Below are 21,257 nucleotides of genomic sequence, written 5' to 3'. Positions count from 1 at the left end.
TCTTTTTTACAAATTCGTGTTCTTTCTTTTAGTATTTTGCTTTAACCCAGCGCGGGTAGGAGTGGGTGTTTGCGCCACTGTGGGAGGGATCGTACCTGACCGGCCATTTGAAGCGGCTCCCTGCATTCCCTTCAAATTTAGCACAGAGAGACCAGTGCAGTCGGTATGGTATGTTGGATCACTGAGCCCAAAGTCCATACAAGAGCTCCACTTATAGATAATGTCAAGTTTGCAACTGTGGATGGGCACGTGGAGACCGCCTTCCATTTCCGATCATTTGTCCGCGTGTGAAGATGCGTGTCCTCTGAGCCTGTTGTTGGCATGTCGTACTTTATTCACTATCATGAATGTGTTTATTTTCCCAACAGGCCAAACTGCCCAACCTGAAAGACGTGGACGTTCGGTACACAGAGGCCTGGTGATGGACTACGTTCATGCAACCTGTATGGGGAGCCAGACACCCACAAGAACACATAGCCACTCTGAAAACAGTTTTTTGTTGTTGCATTATCTAACAGTTTCATCATTGGACTGGGATGTTAGACAAACAGCTATCCTCAACATCATCTTACTTTAACGTGTGTGTGAGGAGAGGATACAGCAATGCTGTCACGCAGAAGGACGGTTCCAATTTCCCCTGACAAAAAGAGCTTTATGGACCCTTGTCGCTCCCCTCACCACTGCTGTCAATGTATAGTGGACCCTTTTTTTGCTAATGTGATTAGCGGAAGTTCAAGGACCCGCTATACTGTAAAAAAAAAAAAAAAAAAATCCCTATATCCTTGTGATATGTTGTCAGATATGTGATCTGTTTCTCAACCGGTCCAGCCCTGATGTTTTGTGGCAAAGAGTGAACCATCCACTCTTTAATTTGAATCTCCTGTATATCTCATGTGATGAGGCGTTACACTCCAGCTCTTCTCTGCCCTAATCTAAGATGTAGCTAATCAAATGGATTTATTTGACTCTTAATCACCTCGGTCCTCCCTGCATTGTTCAGAGTGCTTTCCAGGTTCTTGTTTTCCAAGTCACTGGTTGGGAACGGAGCTGCCTTTGTCACTCGTAAGACTGTGCCTGCTCCTCATTTCCAAACATATTCGAGAGGCAAGACAAACAGGTTTTTACCAGCCTAAATATACATATTTTTCCAGGCATCTGCACTTTCATATACTGTGTGTTTATATGAAGATGAATGTCCGGAGTGAGGTTTTGAGAAACGGTTTGGGATCTCTGTAGGACAAGTTAACAGCGAGAGCAAAATATGTCCCTTTTTAATCGGTCAGTGTACATACTGATCAGCTCCCATGACGATTTAATAGGACTTTTGTGTAGCAGTAGCTGGGCGGTCTGGGACTGCCTGTTATTTATATGCCGCTTTTACTCTCTGGAATTCAACCCCGGCCATATAGGTGTACACAAGCTCTGTCTTTTTTACACTTGTTTGACTGCTCGTTTTCGACGCCTAATACACGAAGCCAACCGAGAGCGTACCGATACATGGATCTCTCCCTACTATGCCATGGTGTTCACGTAGATCTGTTAATGGACTCCTGTATACGAGAGCCAGCACCAGCGAAGAGTTTGTATATTTTCATATGCTCCTGTCTTTTGGGCCCCGTTGTAGACTGTTGGACATGGCGAAAGGACAATTGCCAAACAAAGATGTTTGTGTCATGAACTTCTTCCACCAGCTGGTGAAGCAGATCTTGTGGTGAGCTACCTGTGCAAATCCGCAGTCTGACCTCCACTGCAAAGGTCAAACTGAAGACTCTTCTGCTATATTTAAATTGATGGTATTCTTAAGTCTATTTGTAAACGAGATGTTGGGACACAATTCATGTATATATTATGGAGGTAGGCTATAAAGGACAATGATTTGAGGGAGTTAAAGACAACTTTTGGCCATTGTTGTCCCTTGGCATTCCCTCAAGCGTCCCCTGTATACTGTGGCAACATGGCATTATACAAAATGTGGTAATTGCCCTGCCTCACTGCAAGTCAGCCATTTTTTGTAGTCCGCCCTTTTTCAGCCCGTTTTGCTCTAAAAGCATATTTGGGGTTTTTTTGTACGTGCCAGCTGCAGAAGGCCCCAAGCTGTTGATAAAATTCAAAAAAGTCACCGCAGAGAATAGGATGCCGTCCCCTGCGAGTTACTTTCATATTTATTTGGTGAAAAGCGGTTCATTGTTTGGTCAGAAAGTTTTGGGCCATCATCATCCCCGCTAACTTTCATATCCTGTGTAATGTACATACAATTGTATATAGTCTTGTTTTTTTCTTGTATTGGAATCATTTTTAAACCCTCCTTGTTTTACTTTTTTCTGTTATCATTATTGGCCTTCCTTTGTTGGCTGACTGGTGTTGCCTTCATTTAGCAATCTATGGTTGTTTTCTTGTTTCACACAAAGTGCACTGTAATCAAAATAATTGTTTTCATTGCATCGTATTTTTAAGATTCCAGCTTTACTGATTTGCTGATATAAATCAGTTTTTTTGGTCCTCTTTTCAGGGTTGTTTTGCATGTGTGTCCTTACGTCATCGAATATTTTACATTTTGTTTGTTTTATATAAAGTTTGAAATTGTGATAAAGGTTTTGATCACTATCTGAGGTTAAGTACTGAACTAGAGCAGTCACTCTTGCTTCTTTTCTCCCCTTTCAAAAGCCGTGACGGATCTTTTCATGGACTGTAACTACTATTGTTATCGTTATTATTATTTACAGCACCTAATATAGTACCATTATTGGTGTATAATTGTCCCAAACTAAGAAGAATTTTCAAACAACGACCAATTAAATATATATATATATATATATATATATATATATATATATATATATATATATATATATATATATATATATGTAATTATATATATATAATCATATATATATATATATATATATATATGTAATTATATATATATATAATTATATATAATCATATATATATATATATATATATATATATATATATATATATATATATATATATATATATATATATATATATATGAGTGTGTGTGGATCTCCAAAAATGTACTGTAACCTTGTTGCCTGACTATTTCAGCAGCCCCACATTGGCCAATATTGCAGTTCACCCCACCCACTTTTGTTTTGTCGTTTTAAGCGTTTTTGCTTTTTTTGATTTGAATTAGATAACCACTCTTACATTTGAAAATGTACTTCTGTAGTTAGTACATCTACTGGTTGCATGATGAATGAATAAACTACAGCCAAAAACATAGTGGTCCCTGCTAATCTGGGTCACTTTTTTTTTTTTTTTTTTTTTTTACATTTTGATGATAATCAGTACATTTTACTGGTGCTGTTTCTTTTTTTTTTTATTTCATGAAGCTATTTGTAGTGCAGACTGCCACCTTGCATTAAACAACCTTGTTCTTTCCCCCCCCCCAAAGACATCAAAGAGTAGAGTACATTCTTCCTGGCAGAGTGGAGGCTACATTTTGTTATGTTTGTAAAAGTGGGGCTACCCTTGATTTGTTAAATGTTTAACCTCCAACTTTGGGAACATACAAGTTTCGATTTTTTTGAAGTTCTTTGCAGTTGTATTTGGGGCAAGGGGCCCTATCAGGTTGAACAAATCTGACTGAAAATTAAGAAATTTGATTTTGCATTTTTCTTTTTTTGTAATTTTGGGTGGCAGCTGAAAAACGTGCATATTTTATGATTTTTTTTTCCAGCTTCTCTCTGCATCAATCTGCTTCAACTGGGTTATTATCATTATTATTGTTACTATTATTGCTGCTACTGTTCCGTGGCTGTAATAAAACAAAAGATATTCAACATGATGTAAAATAATTTTAAAGAAAATAAATTGTCTGTGAGTATGTTTGTTGTGGGTGTAGATTTTCTGTTGCGTACAAAATTCAATTCTCTTCATTTACACATAACGATCACCTATTTTGCATGAATCCTTTCAATGGCACCTTGCAAACAGGGTGCAAAAGAATTTTTTGTGTTGAGACCTCAAAACCACCGGGGGGCGCTTGCAGACAATTTATGACATTTGCACGCCTTTCAAGGACTTCATAGAGTGGCTTAGCCTGACTACCATTGCTATGCATTGTGGGACTTGTAGTCGACAAAAGGCTTTGATCCAATGACTGCGGGAAATGTTGCGGGAAAGCTTTCTATTTTGCTGCAGGGAAGCATTTTATTTCATGCAACACATAACATTATAGCTGCACGTTGCCGTCTCTAGCTTTGGAATATATAATTCACATATTATAATTCATATAATACACACAGGGGTTAAAGAGATCACTGCAGCATGCTTCACTCACCATGGAGAATGATGACCTATATATATTCCGCAAGAACAGAAGAAAATAAGTTGTTTTTCTCAGGGGGGCAAGAAAATGAGCAAAGGTCATTCTGGCAAGTAAACTGCATAGCTCACAAGAACTCTTCATGAGAAGTCCTTGTATGGCCCAACTTCTGCAACACATTGTGTGTCTTTTGCAACAGGCAAAACAGGCTCCCCTTCTCTCCTTATTCTACAATTTTTTCGCTACCTTGTTTTACAGATTATTTTTCTTTATTGTCAGAATATTTCTTACTGTACATATCTCTTAGAAACATGCCTTATTTATTCAACTTCTCTGATACCAAAAATTTGCCATAATTTGTCAGCTGTCACTTCAGGACAACATTTCCCGTTCCAAAGTATGCCTGCGATCTGGAAAAAGAGATCCGGTAAAATGGAAATGGTGAGGTGGACTCGGGTCCCTCTAACTGTGAGGTGGACATGCTACCGCACCGCATATATACCGCATATACACATATATAATCTGTGGCAGTCTGTAAAACTTGTCATTATACATGATGCTGTCAAAACTTTAAAAAAATAAACTTTAATATAAGAAGAACGCCCTTTTATTTCTTTACTATTAATTGAATATGAACAAAATAAAATAACACAACCATATTAATAATGAAACAATGAATAAAGAAAAGTCTTGCACTCACCAACAAAAACGGCGCTTACAATTGATCAGTCTTTTCAATATCTCCAGATTTTTCTTGACCTCTTCATGCTCTCTTTGTCTTGGCACTGAGATGTACAGTGTATCCACTCGAGTGTTCCCAAAAGCAATGTAGCGCATTGAGGAGCACTCTTTACCATCGAACCGAGGTGTACAATACTGTATATCCACTCGGAGTCCCAAGAAGTTATTCAAAGCACTGTAGCGCGTGTGACTAGCCGTGCTTTGGTGTCTCGTTGCTGCCTTGGTTAAACAATTGAAGTTTGCAAATCCAGTGAAGTTCCAAACACCAAATCAATCCTTTGCAAACAAAAGGCATTCCCAGCAGAATTATTTGCCAAGGTTAACTCACACCCCTGCTAGCCCAAAAATGGCCAAGTTGGTTCGCGAATAGTTACGCCTCTCACGTAATTGACCAAAGCCAACAATGCGTAGCTTGGTTGTTGAGCATTGCACCGCTTTCCAGCAGTGAGCATCCACTCACGTCACATTCAACATGAGACCTCTCGATGGCGATCTCATGACTTGATTGGCTATTGCAGCAGTGTATTAAGCATACGGGCAGCTCACATATCCATCCGTCCAGTGAATGCTAGGGCCTAGCGCCTCCGGGAGAGGCAGATTACATACAGCATGGCGACACAAGTTAGCAGAATTCTAATTGGCTAAAATCTTCAACTTAAAACTACAACACTCGAAGGAGCGTAACCAAATGCATATGACACAAAAAGAACAGAATATGGAGAATAATTTTATAAATAAAAAAAACATATATGTACTGTATATTTGGTAAAAATGAATTTGAAATAAAATTGACTTTCATTATAGTTATTATAATTATTAAAGTTTATTATAGTTATGATAATGATGTCAGATTATGTTTGGCCAGCAGAGAAGGCCTTGCTGGCCCTGACGGGCTGCCACTGATATCTGTTTCATTCATTTATTCATTGATTTTTTAAATGTTGATTAAAATGTTCCTCTGGCAGTTTCAGCTGAAATAATTCTTATTTTCAAACGCAATGTAAAAAAAAAAAAAAAGACCAATAATATTTACAAAGGACCTTGTCTTTTTTTTCCCATTTAGGGAATTTTGATTGGTACCGAGCTCAGTCCTTCTCAAATACTGGGACGGGCCCCCTGTGAATTGTAATTGCAATAAAAAAAAATAAGGATTAGCTTTTTCGGGCACTGATGTATTTGGGGTTTTATTTACTGTACTCTTCAAGACTAACCCCGTGAATAAAAGCTGTAGATAAGGTTAACTCTTTACTGGGGGCGGGGTATGGGGAGTAGGGTGGGGGGTGCTTTTTACAAAATGTAATTGAGAAACGCTGGTCCTATGAATGGCTAAAATTCACGGATTACAACGGTGCATACTGAGAGAAGACAGCGCTATCTGCTGGATGTTTTGAGTACCTGCATCCGATGAGTTCACACAAACTTAAATTATATGGGAACACAACGTGGGGAAAAATGTATATCATGTTTTCAATCGTTGTTTGCATTCATTGAATTTCCACTTTCTTTGCAAGCTTCTTTTGGTAGAAACACAAAGAGCTCATACAAGCTGCCGAGTGAGGCTCCATCGTGGAAAAAAATGCCGCATCTAGCCCATCAGTTCAAACTCCTCCTCACTTTCCAAATAAAACCGATCCAGCTGTGTGCAGCGGTGTGCGATGCGTCATTCGCGAGCTCTCCGTGGACTCACAACAGGAAGGTACACACGCAGAAATGTCCCGCCACTCGTTTCTCATCGTTTCTTTCAGTCTCGTTTTGTTGTGGGCGGATGTCGGAGTCATGCCGGGCCGGGCAATGATCATTCCGGCCGGCCAGGAGCGAGGCTTTGTCACCTTGAACGACATGTTCCGTGAAGTGGAGGAGTTGATGGAAGATACCCAAAACCTACTGGAGGATGCAGTTGACCAGGTTATTTACAATATAATGGACACCATTCTTTACATTTGGCCGATGTTGATGCGTTTGTTGATTTGTGAACCAACAAGTCAGGTCAAGTGAATGTCACCGGTTCCCCTCCATTTGCCATCAGTGCATATATTTCTCGCGACCCAACACTTTATCTGGCCTTGTTGTTGCACAAATTTGATTCATGGGAATTCTAACACTCAGATTACAACGGAGAGTGCCAAGTCATTGGAAAATCACCATCACAATGCCACCAAGACTTTGAAAGATGGAGTGATAACCATTCAGACTAGCAAGGTACTTTTTAAATATGGTATCAGATATAGTGAAGACCAAAGTAATGTGTTCAGGTCCTTTAACCATGTCTCTCTCTCTTTTTTAAAAATAAATAAATAAATAAAGGAAACGAATCGCATGGCAGGTGAGACCGAATCATCACATATCAGTGTGGAGATCAGCGGGTGGAACAGTGTGTATCATGTAAGTCATTCGAGTTCTGTCTCCTCGCTCACAAACGTAGAAAAGTAACAAAAGTGCATGAGTGAGATAGCTGTGCATAAAGAGCATGTTAAGAACTGTTAAAAATGTCATTTTTTTGGTTTTCAGACTCGTGGCTAAGATTTCAGAGCAAACACTAAAGAGCTTTTTCTCAAAAATGTCACCTACCGGGCGGGATTCTTGGTTGTGAAAAGTTGCAGCATGCAGAAAGCACACCATATGATTTTCATTTTTCATCATTTGTCAACAAGCTTGGTTGAGGTCAGGAGTTGGCTATGTTTTTTTATGTTATTTTTTTTATTACCGTACTCATTAAAGTCCCACCGGGGGAAAGTGAACTCACAAACATTGCTGCCTTATGAAGCACATATGCAGGAATGCAAAAAGAGACGTCAGCATGAAGTGCTATGCAATCAGTGCTGTCCCTCATGGGGAGTGGGGGGTTGAGCGTTTTTAATAAAGAACTGAGGTTAAGGTGTACTGTCTTCCTGAAACCCATCATGAATGTAGTTGCTTTGTTAGTGATCGATGTTAGAAAAACAAATTGGTTTAATGGGTAATGACTGTCTTTTACAATGACTACTTGCAATGTATGCTTTTAAACTGAGTCATAGAATAATGGAATGATTATTCAGGGATTGCTTTTTAATGCCCTTTTAAGTATTTTTTTTAGTATAAGTCCTTTTTGGAAAAAATTACTGGACTAGACTGATAAGCGCTACTGTGCATATGACTAAGAGCAGCAGTATTTGTCTCGACCACATTGAAGTAATTACAGGGATGTCTGGCCCCTACTTATAGTTTCCAGTGTTTTTATTACTTCAAGAAAACCTCATGACATATGCCCCCCCCCCAAAAAAAAAAAACCTGAAGCTTAGCTTGGATATTCTTTAAAATGTGACACCATGCAGAAAATGGCCTGAATGTACGATTCCTCGGTAACAAAAGAACAAGAAAGGAAAAGACCATTTTAATGAGTTAACTACATGTTCTCAAAGTATCAAAAAAGCAAGGCTGGAGAAAAAGTAGGCAAGAAAAGTATCAACTCAGCAAGCCAATCAATATAAGTAAACACTAGCGATGGCCCAAAATGTGTAATGCATGTTTCGAGCATTCAAGATGGAATTTCTGTATCAGAGCGTGATTCAGTGGAAGGAAATGACGTCAATTACATTTGAAAACACTCTTTTTCTTGTCTTTTATCCTGTATTTAAAAATGGATCTGGAGTCAGATGATTTTATTCTGTTCACCCACTTGAAGAAATACAATCAAGTACATTCAATAAACTTTTTTCAGTGTAGTAACATTTCATAACTTATGTGAACCTTTTGTATTCCAATTCTATGTTTTTGTTGCTCTCAAGGCATTGTTGGAGTTATGGCCAAATTTTGTTTTGTCTATTTTTTCCCAATTGGATGACAAATTGGTTAAATTTATAAGTGCAAGAACCTCTTAACATTGGCAACATTGTTTAGGTGCAGTGCTAGTTCAAAATCAAATTGTATAAATACTGTAATTGAGAATATCTTTTAAATGAGGCAAAAGTGCATGCGTCAACCCAAAACAGAAATAAGTTGTATTTATTTTTTGATTTTTTAAAAGAAAAAGCTTTGCATTTCATCCTATATCTTTAGCCACAAACGTATCAAACATATCATATCTAAATCAAATCATATCTAAATCAGCTGTGTCAAACTCATTTTCATAATGGCCCACATTGTACTTATAGCATGGGTCAAATACATTTTAACTGTGTTCGTCACACACTTACCTAGTTTTGAAATCAGAGGCCGGCAAAAACTGTTCAAAAGAGAGATTGGGAATGCTTGTTTTTGTATTGGTACTATAGCAAATAATCCTGTGGCCTTTTCGTCTCTCAGGCGGGTGCGGGATGAGACATGTTTTGACGTGCTGTGGTTGTACGTCAACAATGAGCTCGGATCGGAGATTAGTGTTGCTAATGTTACCAATTTATTTCCAATTTATACTTTTTCTACAATGCTCCAGGCTGGGGGGCATACTGGTAAATATCTATGGCAAAGCGGAGTGGAACGGTACAAAATGAAGGGTATTACGTATAGCATTGACCATCCAGAGAGTAGCGAATATTCTTCAGCGGGAGCATTGAGTGTATATGGGCCTTGAGTTTGTCACCTGTGATATAAAAGAATCACGGAAGACCTCATTTTGGGATTTTGATTCCAGCTACTGTTTTCTTGCGGAAACATAAGCATGCACTTATGAAGCAAGATTGATCTTACCAACACGTTTAACAAGTTTGTTCTTATTTTTTTCTTTTAATCTTGAGCAATAAGTGTTTTAGACATGACAGTGTAATGTATGTAGCACTTGTCACCATGGTAATAAACGAACCACAAGTTGTGAAAAAGAAAAAAAAAATCTCACTTTCATCGCATGCTCTTCTATTTGCATATACTTCGACAGCCATTCCATCTTAAAAGAAGTGCGTTTCTTTTTTACATTGGCTTGGTGAGTGGATGTCTCGCTGTTCGTTCGCCAGGAAAAGCGGTTAGCGTTTGCGTCTTAACTCTGCGCTGTTGTTAGCGAGTTAACCTGCACGGGTTGTATGTGCAGGGAACATTTCTGTCAATGCGTTTGATTGGATGGATGGTGTAAGAAACTCATCGTATCATTGGCTGGACACTTGTCACTCGCTGAGTCACGATGCAAAATAGTACAGAAAACAACATTATTGGTCTAATTAATCAGATAAGGTGTAATATTAGATATTATTGAATACGTTTATATTGCATTTTGTTTCATGCGCAGCATAGTTTTTCTTGTGCGCTGAAGGTGCGAGCAGTGCGCAATTGCGCACGAACGTAGTTTAGAGGGAACGCTGGCCTCAACCCTATCAGTCCTTGCATTTCCCACGCTCCTCACCACCATGCCTCACGACCGTGACACATAGTAGGTATGTTCACCCATATTTAGTGTAGCCTGGAGTTATGGAGTAAAGAAGGAAAATATTAGACATCGCCGTAATGATTAGGATAGATTAACCAGTAAGTTGGTACATTGAGACTAAGGTATATAGCACAGAGCTGCGTGGGATGTTTATATACCAAAAAACAAGCTTCATAGCACCAGTCAGTTTTGTAGTGCAAAGTCCGTGCTTAATTTCTTTTCCCAATCAATGATTATATGTGTCTGAAACTACAGGAGTGCATGGTGGATGAAGACTGCGGTGAACTAAAGTATTGCCAGTATGGGATTGACAGCTCCAAGTGCCTCCCCTGCATACCAACTGATATGGTGGGAAGTCATTCTTGTTATTTTATCATTTTCTTTGCGTCAAACAAGTCTATTTTTACTAGGCAGTCACACAAGTGACTGCTGGTATAGTGAATCTGAGGTTGATGAACAACTGAGAATCTACTGTATACTTCCTTTCAAAATTGACACATTTGCACATGATCAAATCCATAATTTAAGCCTTGTTAAGCTGTACATTAGCCCTGTCAATAACAATTTAAGCCTTATAATAGCTAGCTTGATTGATTGATTTTCTTATTTGAATTCCATCAGGGAAATTCAGTCCCTCATAATGGTAATGCATGGCATGCACGAAATGCCGCATTTCAAGCCTTTAGTTTATCTGTCAACCTCGCTTGTCAAAGATAGTAGGCGGTGCCAAAGCCTGTTTAACTCAAACCTCGTCCAATCCAATGCGTTGGCGTGAAGTAGTTGGAAAAACGGTGACCGCGATGACTTTGTTCGATGATTCGCTCATCAAACTTTGACGAGCGAGGTTGACAGGGAAACTAAATGCATGACGTGTCATTAAAAGTGTCATTAATTAAACCATGTTTAACATTGGAAGTTGTGAATTAAAGTTATTGAAATAAAAAACTAACAAAAAAAGAAAAGAACATGTTGCTCAACCGTAAGATAACGGCAACCATTAGGCATAGCGTACATCGAAGCCAGACCCGTGGACATTAAGCAGAAAATTCAACATTTTTAACCCACAATGGCTGAAGAAAAACAAAACGGAAATTGGATCGACATGACTTTCAACATTGGCGTCCATATGAGTACAAAAGGATTTATTACTGGAGTCTTTCTGAGGAAAGAAAGAAAAATGGATTTTGTATTGAAAGAAGTGGGAGACACGCTTTTGGTGAGTCGAGCATTTGATTTATTTTTTAATTTTTAACACGATTCCGTAATTTTATGTTGGTCACATTCAATTAGTGGTAAAGAAATAAAATGATGTTCTTATATTAAAGTGTGAATTGTAATGTAGCGTGCAATCTTGTTCAAGCTTACCTGCTTTTGGTGTCACGTTCTGTCTGGGGTTTTTCTGTTGTGGCTTTATTTTGTGGAGTTTGACTTATTTCGCTTTTGGGTTCGTGTTGTTTTTCCCCGGCGTCTGTTAGTGTAATTTGTGTCACCTGTCATAGAAAATCCTGTCGTAGAAATTTTATGTCGCTCAAGTATTAGTGGTATCGGTGACTTGATATCGGTGAGATACAAAGATCGAGATTTCATAATGTTATCGATCTGAAAAACATGGTCGCAAACATCCCTACTGCTTCAAAACAGAATTGCCTTTTTTGCAAAAGTCAAATTTCAGTGGCTGTGACATGGATCGTTCTGTTTTGTCAAATATTTACATTCAAGTTTGAATCATTGAATGTATTTCCCTTCTTAGCCCTGCACAAAGAATGAAGAGTGCTGCTCAAACCAGCTATGTGTTTGGGGCCAGTGTGCAGTCAATGCCACTGAAGGAACAGAGGGGACAATCTGTCAGAGTCAGAATGATTGCAAACTGGACCTCTGCTGTGCCTTCCAGCCAGGTAATCTCATGTCTGTCAGAACTTCTCCATTGTAACATCGTACGTTTCAGATCATTCTCTCCAACAAGCTTAATGACACTTTTTGTTGTTGTTCAGGGTCACAGATTTAAAATCTCGAATACCCCTCAGAATTCCTTCAAGTACCCCCTGGTACCCACCTGTACCCCCGTTTGATGACCACTGCCTTAAGCAACTTAGAATTTTCAACAACAACAAAAATCTGCTATGCAGATTATCAAATAGACATTGAAAGAAGACTTGACTGTCAGGCCAATGTGCTATATTATTTACAGTAAACATTTTGAAATGCGTGTCCTTGTTCACGCAGATTCTCTTGCACGCTTCTCTATTCTCTCCAGAGCTTTTATTTCCTGTGTGCAACCCCAAACCAGCCAAGGGGGAGGCCTGTTTGAACCCGTCCAACCTTTTGATGGACATGCTTGCTTGGGACCAGGAGGGTCCTCGTGATTATTGCCCCTGTGCTAGCGATCTTCAGTGCCAGCCTCATGGGTAAGATTAATACACAATTCGTATAATCATGTAAGCCGTAAATTTTGCTTTCGAACCGTTCAGAAAGATATAAGTGCACTTGAGTAGATATTACAGTGATCCCTTGTTTTTCGCTGTTAATGGGGACTGGAATCCCGCCGCGTTAAGTAAAACCCTTGAAGTAGCACCCCCACTTTTCACATGAAAAAAAAATATATATTTATCGAAAAAAAATACTATACATATTATTTAGGACAAATATTACTGCATTACACATTTACGTAAATCTTAAAAAATCATTAAACCTTATATGCTGTAGAGTAATTGAACAGTTAGCCCTTTCCTTTGAAGTCCTTGAAATAAGAAATTCCCAACGGTCTGGTGAATGTCATCTTTGCTCCTCTGCCTCTGCCTCCTGCCTGTTGACAACGAAGTGTGCCGGGGTGCGTTTTCATGTCTGACGGGACGTGCCGTGTCAGTCATGAAACGCACACAGGGCAAACGCAGTTGTTGTCGAGGCAGTAGATGCACACACGCACACACATTGTCGAGGCAGAAGCAGAGTGAGGAGCAGACGTTCACCAGACCGTTGGAAAGTTCTTACCTAGATTTATTTTACAGTAAAACGGTATTTCAAGTGTAAACTCTCCATTGTTATGTTTGATCATGTAGAGATTTGACTTTAATTCAACATCCGGGCCGCTGCTAATATGACCGCAGCTGCGCGAGACTTCAAAGGTAGGGGCTAACTGTTTACTTACTGTATGTACAGTGTATATTGTTTAATCATTTAAGATTTAAGTAAATATGTGTTCTACAGTTGTTCCACGTCCGAGGAGGGCCTGTGGCAAGTGCATTTATAGTTACCTCGTCTGTCTGGCATGCAAGAAACCGTCACAGCATGTCTCTCCGCAATACAGGATAGCTTCTGTTTTTTCTCCCCCCCAAAAAAACGCGGAAGACCGAGGATGCAAAAATCAAAGCGCCGCGTAGCAAGGGATCACTGTATTTCTTTGCTATTCTTTGCCTCATCACAACCATATTTCCTATGTATTACAGACGAGGATCTGTTTGTGGCCCATAGTACTGGAAAGAAGGAGCCGATGACAGCAGTAGCTAAACTACAGTACATGAGTTTGTCTGAAGATACCTACAGTGAAGTTTTCATTGATGATTCCCCAAAGGACAGCCAACCTGCTGCAACTGTCAGTTTTCCTAAACTGTTTGTTGTTGTTGCACTGTTTCTTTATGCATGTATGCTGGTGTATGTACAGTATGTATTAGGGCTGGGCGATAATATCGATATATCGATATATTGCAATACGAAGTGACGCGGTGCGCATATTGCAATACGATATTCATTTTCCAATATATCGCGTATCTGTTTTGAAACGCCTTGTTTTCGTTATATTTCTGGAGTGGCTTTTGTATCTTTTGACGTTTGTCATGTTATCAATTGTGTTTTACATATAAATCATTCCAAGCGCTTCAAAAAACACCACATTGAATGTTACAATAGTGTTGCGTGTATGGCGTGAATGGAGAGTGAGAGATTGGTCGGGAGAGGGAGAGTGTGGAGGAGGTGCATGCGCGGCAGGAGAGAAAGTTGCTTTGCTGCGAGAGAGAGCTGTGTTGTTTTTAAATGTAATCAAAGTGAAGGTTAATGTTGACCCTGCCTCCCCACTGCCTATTTTGTTGGCTGCACGCTCCAATCGGAGCCAACCTGTGAGGGCCGCCTACCCCAAAAGACAACAACAATATATTAATTTTTCTCTAAAGCGTCTGCCGCGGAGGAGAGCAAACAGCAGAAAAAGAAAAGTCTCCTGTTCAAGTTGTCCGCAGTAAGCTCTTGTAAGTGAAATAATATCCGAGCAGACATATTAACGAGCAGTAGATTCTTAGCTTGCGTTTTATTCAAATGGGAATTTTGAGATTGTCGTAATCGGGGGAGAAAAAACCTGTACAGAAGCAACCATATCTCAAGGTTTCACTGTATTTGATAAATGACAATGGATTTCTCCTTGGTGTGTGTCGTATCTTTTTTTCACCAGTGTGAGTGATGTCACAGGTCTGTTTCATTTACGGTTGAAGAGCACTGTCACCAATATCCTGTACTGAAACTTGTGGCAAAGTCCTACCTGTGTGTTCGTGCCACGTGAGTGCCATCCGAAAGAATATTCCCAATTGCCGAGGACATATTAACATAGCCAAGAGCATGCTTGAAATGAGAAAAAGGGCAAATGCTTTTTTTTTTTTTTTAAAGAATGTTTAATGTGTGCTCAGAGATATCAATGATGTGTGGGCCCTGAAAAAGAATAAATAGAATTTGTCAATTTTAATCATGTCCTTCTACTTTTTTCACTCACTTTAATATATATGCCATAGATGTTTTTTTTTTTTTTTGACCAAACATTGCCCAATGTATTGCAATATGTGTCGCAATATGTCCTTGAGGTATCGCAATGTATCACATTACACTTTTAAGACCCAATACCCAGCCCTAGTATGTATGTGTGTAAGTATATACAGTATGTATGTAGATAGGTAGATAGGTAGGTATGTATTTGTAAAAAAGTATACAGACCTAAGATATATTTCTTGTTTTTTTTTTTTCCTGTGAAATTGACGGGGGAAAATGTAACACAAAGGAGTCCACTTATTTGTTAAAACAGATCTGTCAAACATACGGCTCCCAGGCCAGAACTGGCCAGTAAAGAGGTTTGGCTTTGGCTCGTGTTGTAATATAAACAATCAGTCTTATATTTATTTTTAAAGTTACTTTATTTACAGCTCAGCAGTTACCACACAGAGCTCCCATATGTGAAAAATCATGACATCTTTAGGAGTTTTCAATTTCTTCTGTATGTCATTATGCCCTGCGATTGGCTGGCAACCAGTACAGGGTGTCCCCCGCCTACTTCCCAAAGACGGCTGGGATAGGCAAAAGCAAGCCAGTGACCCTAGTGAGGGTAAGCGACCCTGGAAAATGGATCGATGGATTTTATAACATGGATGCCGCCCATTGTCCAAAATGAGACGCTACAGTGCCAATGTATTTCATTAAAAAAACATTTTTTCACAAATCACTGTACTTCTTGAAAGGTTGTACAACATATTTTTATACAGGAATTTAATCCCCACAGGATATTCCTTACTCGTGGTATTTTTTTTTTTTTTAGAAATGAATTGATCAGTTTTCATATTTGGTTTTCAGTTGTTCTACACAAAATAGGTCCCCTATTTTATGAACAAATGGAAAAACAAAAATGCTCAATTTTTTATGCAATGGTAGGAAAATGTTAAATTGGGATATACTTTCTCGACAAAAAGGAACTTATTTCACTTTACGGCATATTTATCTTTTCTTTTTAGTTAATTGCCACTGTTCTCTGGCAATTGGGACCAGGTCAGCAGGCATAGAAAACGTCTACAAATTGACACCAATTGATTTTAAAGTTATATCCCATGATTTTAGCTGTCTGGCCCATCTTATCATAATTTTTCTTCCATGTGGTCCCCGGGCTAAAATGAGATTCACGCCCTCTATTTAAAGTATCTGTATGTAGTGTACTTGTGTCTGTATAAGTGTGAAATAGGAAATAAATACTGAGCTCAGTATGTCCATAATTTAAATATGTACTGATTTTGCTCTGGGCTTGACTGACGACACCAATTGCCTCCACTTGCATCAAACAAAAACACGCCAAAGTGGCCTTGCAATGTAATTTATTTCAAAAAGAAAAAAAGTCATCATTTCTAAATGGTGTCAGATAAGAGCAATTGAGATTAGAGTCCATCGACTTGCAAAATATTTGAAAAAATATGTGAATATTTGTGCCTAAGCCTCAAATGCAGTATTTGAATATGTGCGCATTAGCCGAGATGAAAGTGAGCCAACACGACTGAGCTGTGTTGGTCGTGCACGGGCAAGGGGAAGATCTCTACATTACGTTCTATCTTTGCGATTGAGGCAGTCGGTTCCTGCGTCGTGACGTCACGTTATCCAGCCCACCACCAGCTTCCTCGTGAGTGACCACTCGTCGGTTGAATTAAGCGATATCTACCGATTGCTTCACAGTTAACGGAACGCGGCGCAACAGGCAAACAAGTTAGGAAATCCGGAAACATCCACACTTGGGTACGTAAAACCGCAGCAGAACACCCGAGCCGATTTCCCTTCGTAAGTGCTGTTCGTTTTTAATGGTGGTTTCCTTAGCGCCAACTTGTGCGCTAGGCAGCTCGAGATGCTTCAAATGCAAGAACCATGTTTTGTTTTGTTTTTTTCCCCTCTCACTCTCGTGTTGGTTTCCCTCGGCTACCACAGAGACATAAGTGTCCCTAGCGTTCTCCAAGCCACTTTAGCAGCCGCCTCGGGGCTCTTGTGCTAAACGGTAATGTGAATTCTTCTTGGTGCTCAGCCAGCTGTTGAACTTTCTCTGCAAGCAGCGGCTCGAGCGAAGGGGGAAAATACATGAAGCGTTTGTGGGAAGCGCGGTTATCTGTGGCTGTACTATAGGTGGGAAGACTATCAAATATTCACTGTGTGGTGCGCCTGGCGTGGAAGTGGAACTCCGCAAACCTAATGGTGGATTAATGATGCAAGGCGTCAGTGGGGAATTGGAATCACGGGATTCAGTGGCTTCAGTTTTTCCCTCTGCGGTCTGGATTGGATTTCGGAGTAACACAGACAACGCATGTGTGAGGTCTGTCAAATGTCAATGCACTTCGTTTTGATGAGTTAGTATTTTGCTGCGATTGGCTGGCAACCAGTTCATGATGCCTACTGCCCGAAGCCAGCTGAGATAGGCGCCAGCAAGCCTGTGACCCTTGTGAGGATAAGTGGCCCTAGAAAATTGATGGATGAATTGAGTTAGTGTTTTGTGTGCACTGAATGTGTTTAATACGATCATCTCCCAGTTATCCACCAGGGCTAGGGCTGAAAAATAGTGAATAGTATAAATAATATCCATCCATCCATTATTCTATATTCCCACAACCATTTACTCATCCAATATTATGACAATTTAGTGTCCAATTCACCTACCATGTACACTTTTTTTTTTTTTTGGGGGGGGGGGGGGGGGGGGGGGTTGTTGGAAGACACCGCAGTACCGAGAGAAAACGTATGTGGCCACAAGGAGAACATGTAAACTCCACACAGGAAGGCCGGAGCTGGAATTAAACCCCAGAACTGTGAAGCGGATATGCTACACACTCATCCGCCATGCTGCCCTATAAATAATATAAAAGAATATAATAATTACTGTGAATCAAATTCAAATTTACTGCAACGTAGTGGAACAGTGGTGTCCGATTCATTTTTGCTCAGGGGCCGCATGGAGGGATATCTATTCTTTAGTGGTCCGAACAGATAAAATCAAGATATGTAACTTTAAAACTATTAGTGTCACTTACATGTAGATTTTTGCTATGCGTGTCCGTGTTGTCCCAATTCCCAGAGAGCAGCAACCATTAACTAAAAAATGACTTACTTTTTAGTACTCTAGATACCCCAATATAAGATTTTACCTTTCATTGCATTAAATGAATGGAAATTTTCAATGATCTTTTTCGCATTTGTTCACAAAATACATATATTGTATAGAACACTAGGATGAACCCAAATATATAAATAAATAATGGAGTAAATAAACACAATGAAAAAAAAATATCCAGAGGAAAGAGAATGCCCCAATCAACATATGTTACTGTTCAACTTCTTTTCAAGGACTACAGTGAAGTGCAAAGAAAATTAAATAAAATGGCGCTATAGTGTCTCATTTTGGACACTGGGTGGCATCCATGCAAGGGCAAACATGACATAAGAAGTTGAAAATTCACAAAGTCACTATGTCACATCAAATACAGGAGCGCTGTGTGCTAACTGCTGAGCTGTAAAGAAAGTAAATGACACAAGAAATAAGTTATTTCCAAAATCATTCAGCCTTAGTGTTTGTGCACAATTATCTAAAGTATCTTTTAGTGGTTCTTATCCTGGGTTAGCTCAAACCCTCGGGGTTCGGTCGAGCCTCTGCTGTTAAAGTCAAGTCAAAACCGACCCATTATGACAATTTGTGATGACGTCCAGCTTGGCAATTCTTCACAACAGATGATCAAATTACAGTGCTTGGCCAATCAATGCAGTTCATTTTTGTGCACCAGTAAAAAACATCCATCTGTCTTAAATTTGGGAAAAAAAAAAAAAGTAAAGAAAGGTGCGCATGAACCTGGTGTTTAGCCTCTGACATTAACCTTCTTCATACAGGCCTGTGCATTTGTGTCCCCCGTAGTGGAAATTTGATATTGGTCCTTATCTCTGGACTCGTTCAAGCTAACCTACCTGGCCTTTCCAATTATGTCTTATGTGTTTGGGTGGGATGCAATTAACATTGCTGTCTTTCCGAGAAAAACTGGACACAGCAGCGGCCTCAAAAGAATAAGCTTGGTTTCGGGAGTATATGTATAAAGTGGTCTCTTTAGGACTGACAAGTGGGCTTTAATTCCTGACTATTGGCCTCAGTTAAAGTCAAGAAGTGGATGTAGAACACGACTATACAAGTCACATGCAGTTAGAGCCTTGTGACAATAGGCAAACTGTTAAGGACTTTTGCCCCCGAGTGTGATATTGAATCTTCACTTCATGAGAACATGCCCTGATGTTGCTTTTTCTGAAAGCTGAGCAGACCTTTGACTGCTCTATTCGTAGCTGGCAATTTAGCTGATTTGTAAACGCATAAACTCCCCAAATGAAACTTGAGCCTTCTCGTTCTCACCCAAGTGCAGCAATGTGCTTCTGACACCAAAACTTTCCTCTGTCTGTGATCTATGCCGCTGTGCCTGGATAGATGAATATAATCTAAGTGATGAATTATTGAGAGTGTGAATGCGACATCAAGGATCAGCTTGCTGCCCCTCTGTCTAACTGTAAGCTCCATTAGCTCAAGAATAGACACCCCATTAAAGGTCACAGTAGTTCAAACCTAAGATGACCCTGCTTTCTATGACACATGTGGTTTGTTTTTAGCACCTACACAAGCCAGACATGACTTGCTATTTGATGGCCTACTTTTAGATCATGAATGGAAACCGTAATTTATGTTATCATTTTTATTTTTTTAATTCACCTCAAAATATAGTATATTTTTGACTTAATTTGCTCTACCTTGTCGACAATGCATTGTCATTTGGAAGTAAACTTGGAACATTGTAATTCTATTTACTTGAATATTATATTCAAATGTTGCCTTGGCTTCAGCCTTGCTTATATCTGCAAAGGCCACATTTACTGTTACCTCCTGTTAACTCATTGTTTGTTGTCACAGAAATGTTAATGATACCCACAGGGGACAGAGCCAGCACGGTAGAAAGATGAGCTGCTATAGTTACTCAAATGAATGGAATATTGTGTTTTATTTTTACTGCAATGACTGCAACAATGCCAGTGATTTTCATGTTGTTTTGTTCAATGTGTTTATCCTTTTACATGTACCACTTTGCTCACTTAATATTAAGTGGGTTTGCACAGGAAACTTAAAATGCACCTTCCTCTTTTTCATAGACGTGGAAATTGCCCTTTGCAATAGCAGCCTATTTCCACAAATTCATTTTGAATACTGCCAAAAAGTACTTTATAGAGAGTTGCTTTCATCCCATGCTTAATATGTATGTGTGTGTGTGTGCGTGCGTGCGTGCGTGCGTGCATGCGTGCGTGCGTATGTATGTATGTATGTATGTATGTATGTATGTATGTATGTATGTATGTAGTCTCGACATGACCTCGTCATCTGTGAAGCCCTTTGAGACTTCGGTGATTTAGGGTTATTCAAATAAAATTTGATTGATTGATTGACATAAATCATCTTTTTACTTCTCTCTTTAACATCATTAGCAATTTTTGGACATTTGGTTAACCAATTAAAGTTTGAGTTAAGCACAAAAATGCACTATAAATACGTTTTCATAAGCACTCACAGGAGAACAAAGCTTTAACGTTCTGCCATTTTGGAACGAGTGACGCCGACCAATAGCAGAGCTGCATCTTAGTGTTTCAGGGACGGCGAACAGTAGTAGACCAGCATCTTAGGGAGTCATGATGCTGACTAATAGCAGACCACCATTGTAGTGATAAAGAGGGAACAAAAAAATGGTGCGGTCTTCATCGTAAGGTGAAAAAAACATGTATCTATCTATCTATCTATCTATCTATCTATCTATCTATCTATCTATCTATCTATCTATCTATCTATCTATCTATCTATCTATCTATCTATCTATCTATCTATCTATCTATCTATCTATCTATCTATCTATCTATCTATCTATCTATCTATCTATCTATCTATCTATCTCATATATATATATATATATATATATATATATATATATATATATATATATATAATTTAATATAATTTAATATAATGTCAATAGGGCTGATGCGACTTAACAAGTCAGCCCAAGTTGTACCAGGCTCGTGAAAGATCCCTGGACACCCAGGGGTTAAAAATGTACC

General features: G+C 39.2%; 3 protein-coding genes across 6 annotated transcripts in view; all 3 read left to right on the top strand.

Annotated features, from left to right (window-relative positions):
- cmip (c-Maf inducing protein) overlaps nt 1-2,830 on the top strand; it is a 54,012-nt gene extending 51,182 nt beyond the window's left edge. For both annotated transcript variants that reach the window (XM_088416922.1, XM_088416921.1), the window contains one exon: nt 369-2,830. In XM_088416922.1, coding sequence (XP_088273048.1) covers nt 369-422 — 54 coding nt within the window. In that variant the 3' untranslated portion in view covers nt 423-2,830. The remainder of the gene's footprint in view (nt 1-368) is intronic.
- Nucleotides 2,831-6,658: 3,828 nt separating this feature from the next.
- On the top strand, nt 6,659-15,148 carry LOC148421878 (dickkopf-related protein 3-like). Its single transcript, XM_088417346.1, has 7 exons — nt 6,659-6,937; nt 7,139-7,231; nt 7,337-7,414; nt 10,617-10,709; nt 12,112-12,256; nt 12,616-12,766; nt 13,805-15,148. The coding sequence occupies exons 1-7, from the start codon at nt 6,743-6,745 to the stop codon at nt 13,827-13,829; spliced, it is 780 nt and encodes a 259-aa protein (XP_088273472.1). The 5' UTR covers nt 6,659-6,742; the 3' UTR covers nt 13,830-15,148.
- A 1,550-nt stretch (nt 15,149-16,698) lies between these two features.
- The window catches only part of far1 (fatty acyl CoA reductase 1), a 28,339-nt gene continuing 23,780 nt past the window's right edge, over nt 16,699-21,257 (top strand). Inside the window, exon 1 of one of the 3 annotated variants that reach the window (XM_088417186.1) lies at nt 16,699-16,883. The gene's annotated coding sequence lies outside the window, so the exon portion shown is untranslated. The other 2 variants (XM_088417184.1, XM_088417185.1) reach the window with 2 other exon arrangements.

Source organism: Hippichthys cyanospilos, chromosome 6 (assembly GCF_059441005.1).
Source record: "Hippichthys cyanospilos isolate Australia breed blue-spotted pipefish chromosome 6, RoL_Hcya_1.0, whole genome shotgun sequence".
Classification (NCBI taxonomy): Eukaryota; Metazoa; Chordata; class Actinopteri; order Syngnathiformes; family Syngnathidae; genus Hippichthys; species Hippichthys cyanospilos.
This window is presented reverse-complemented; position numbering and strand designations above follow the sequence as displayed.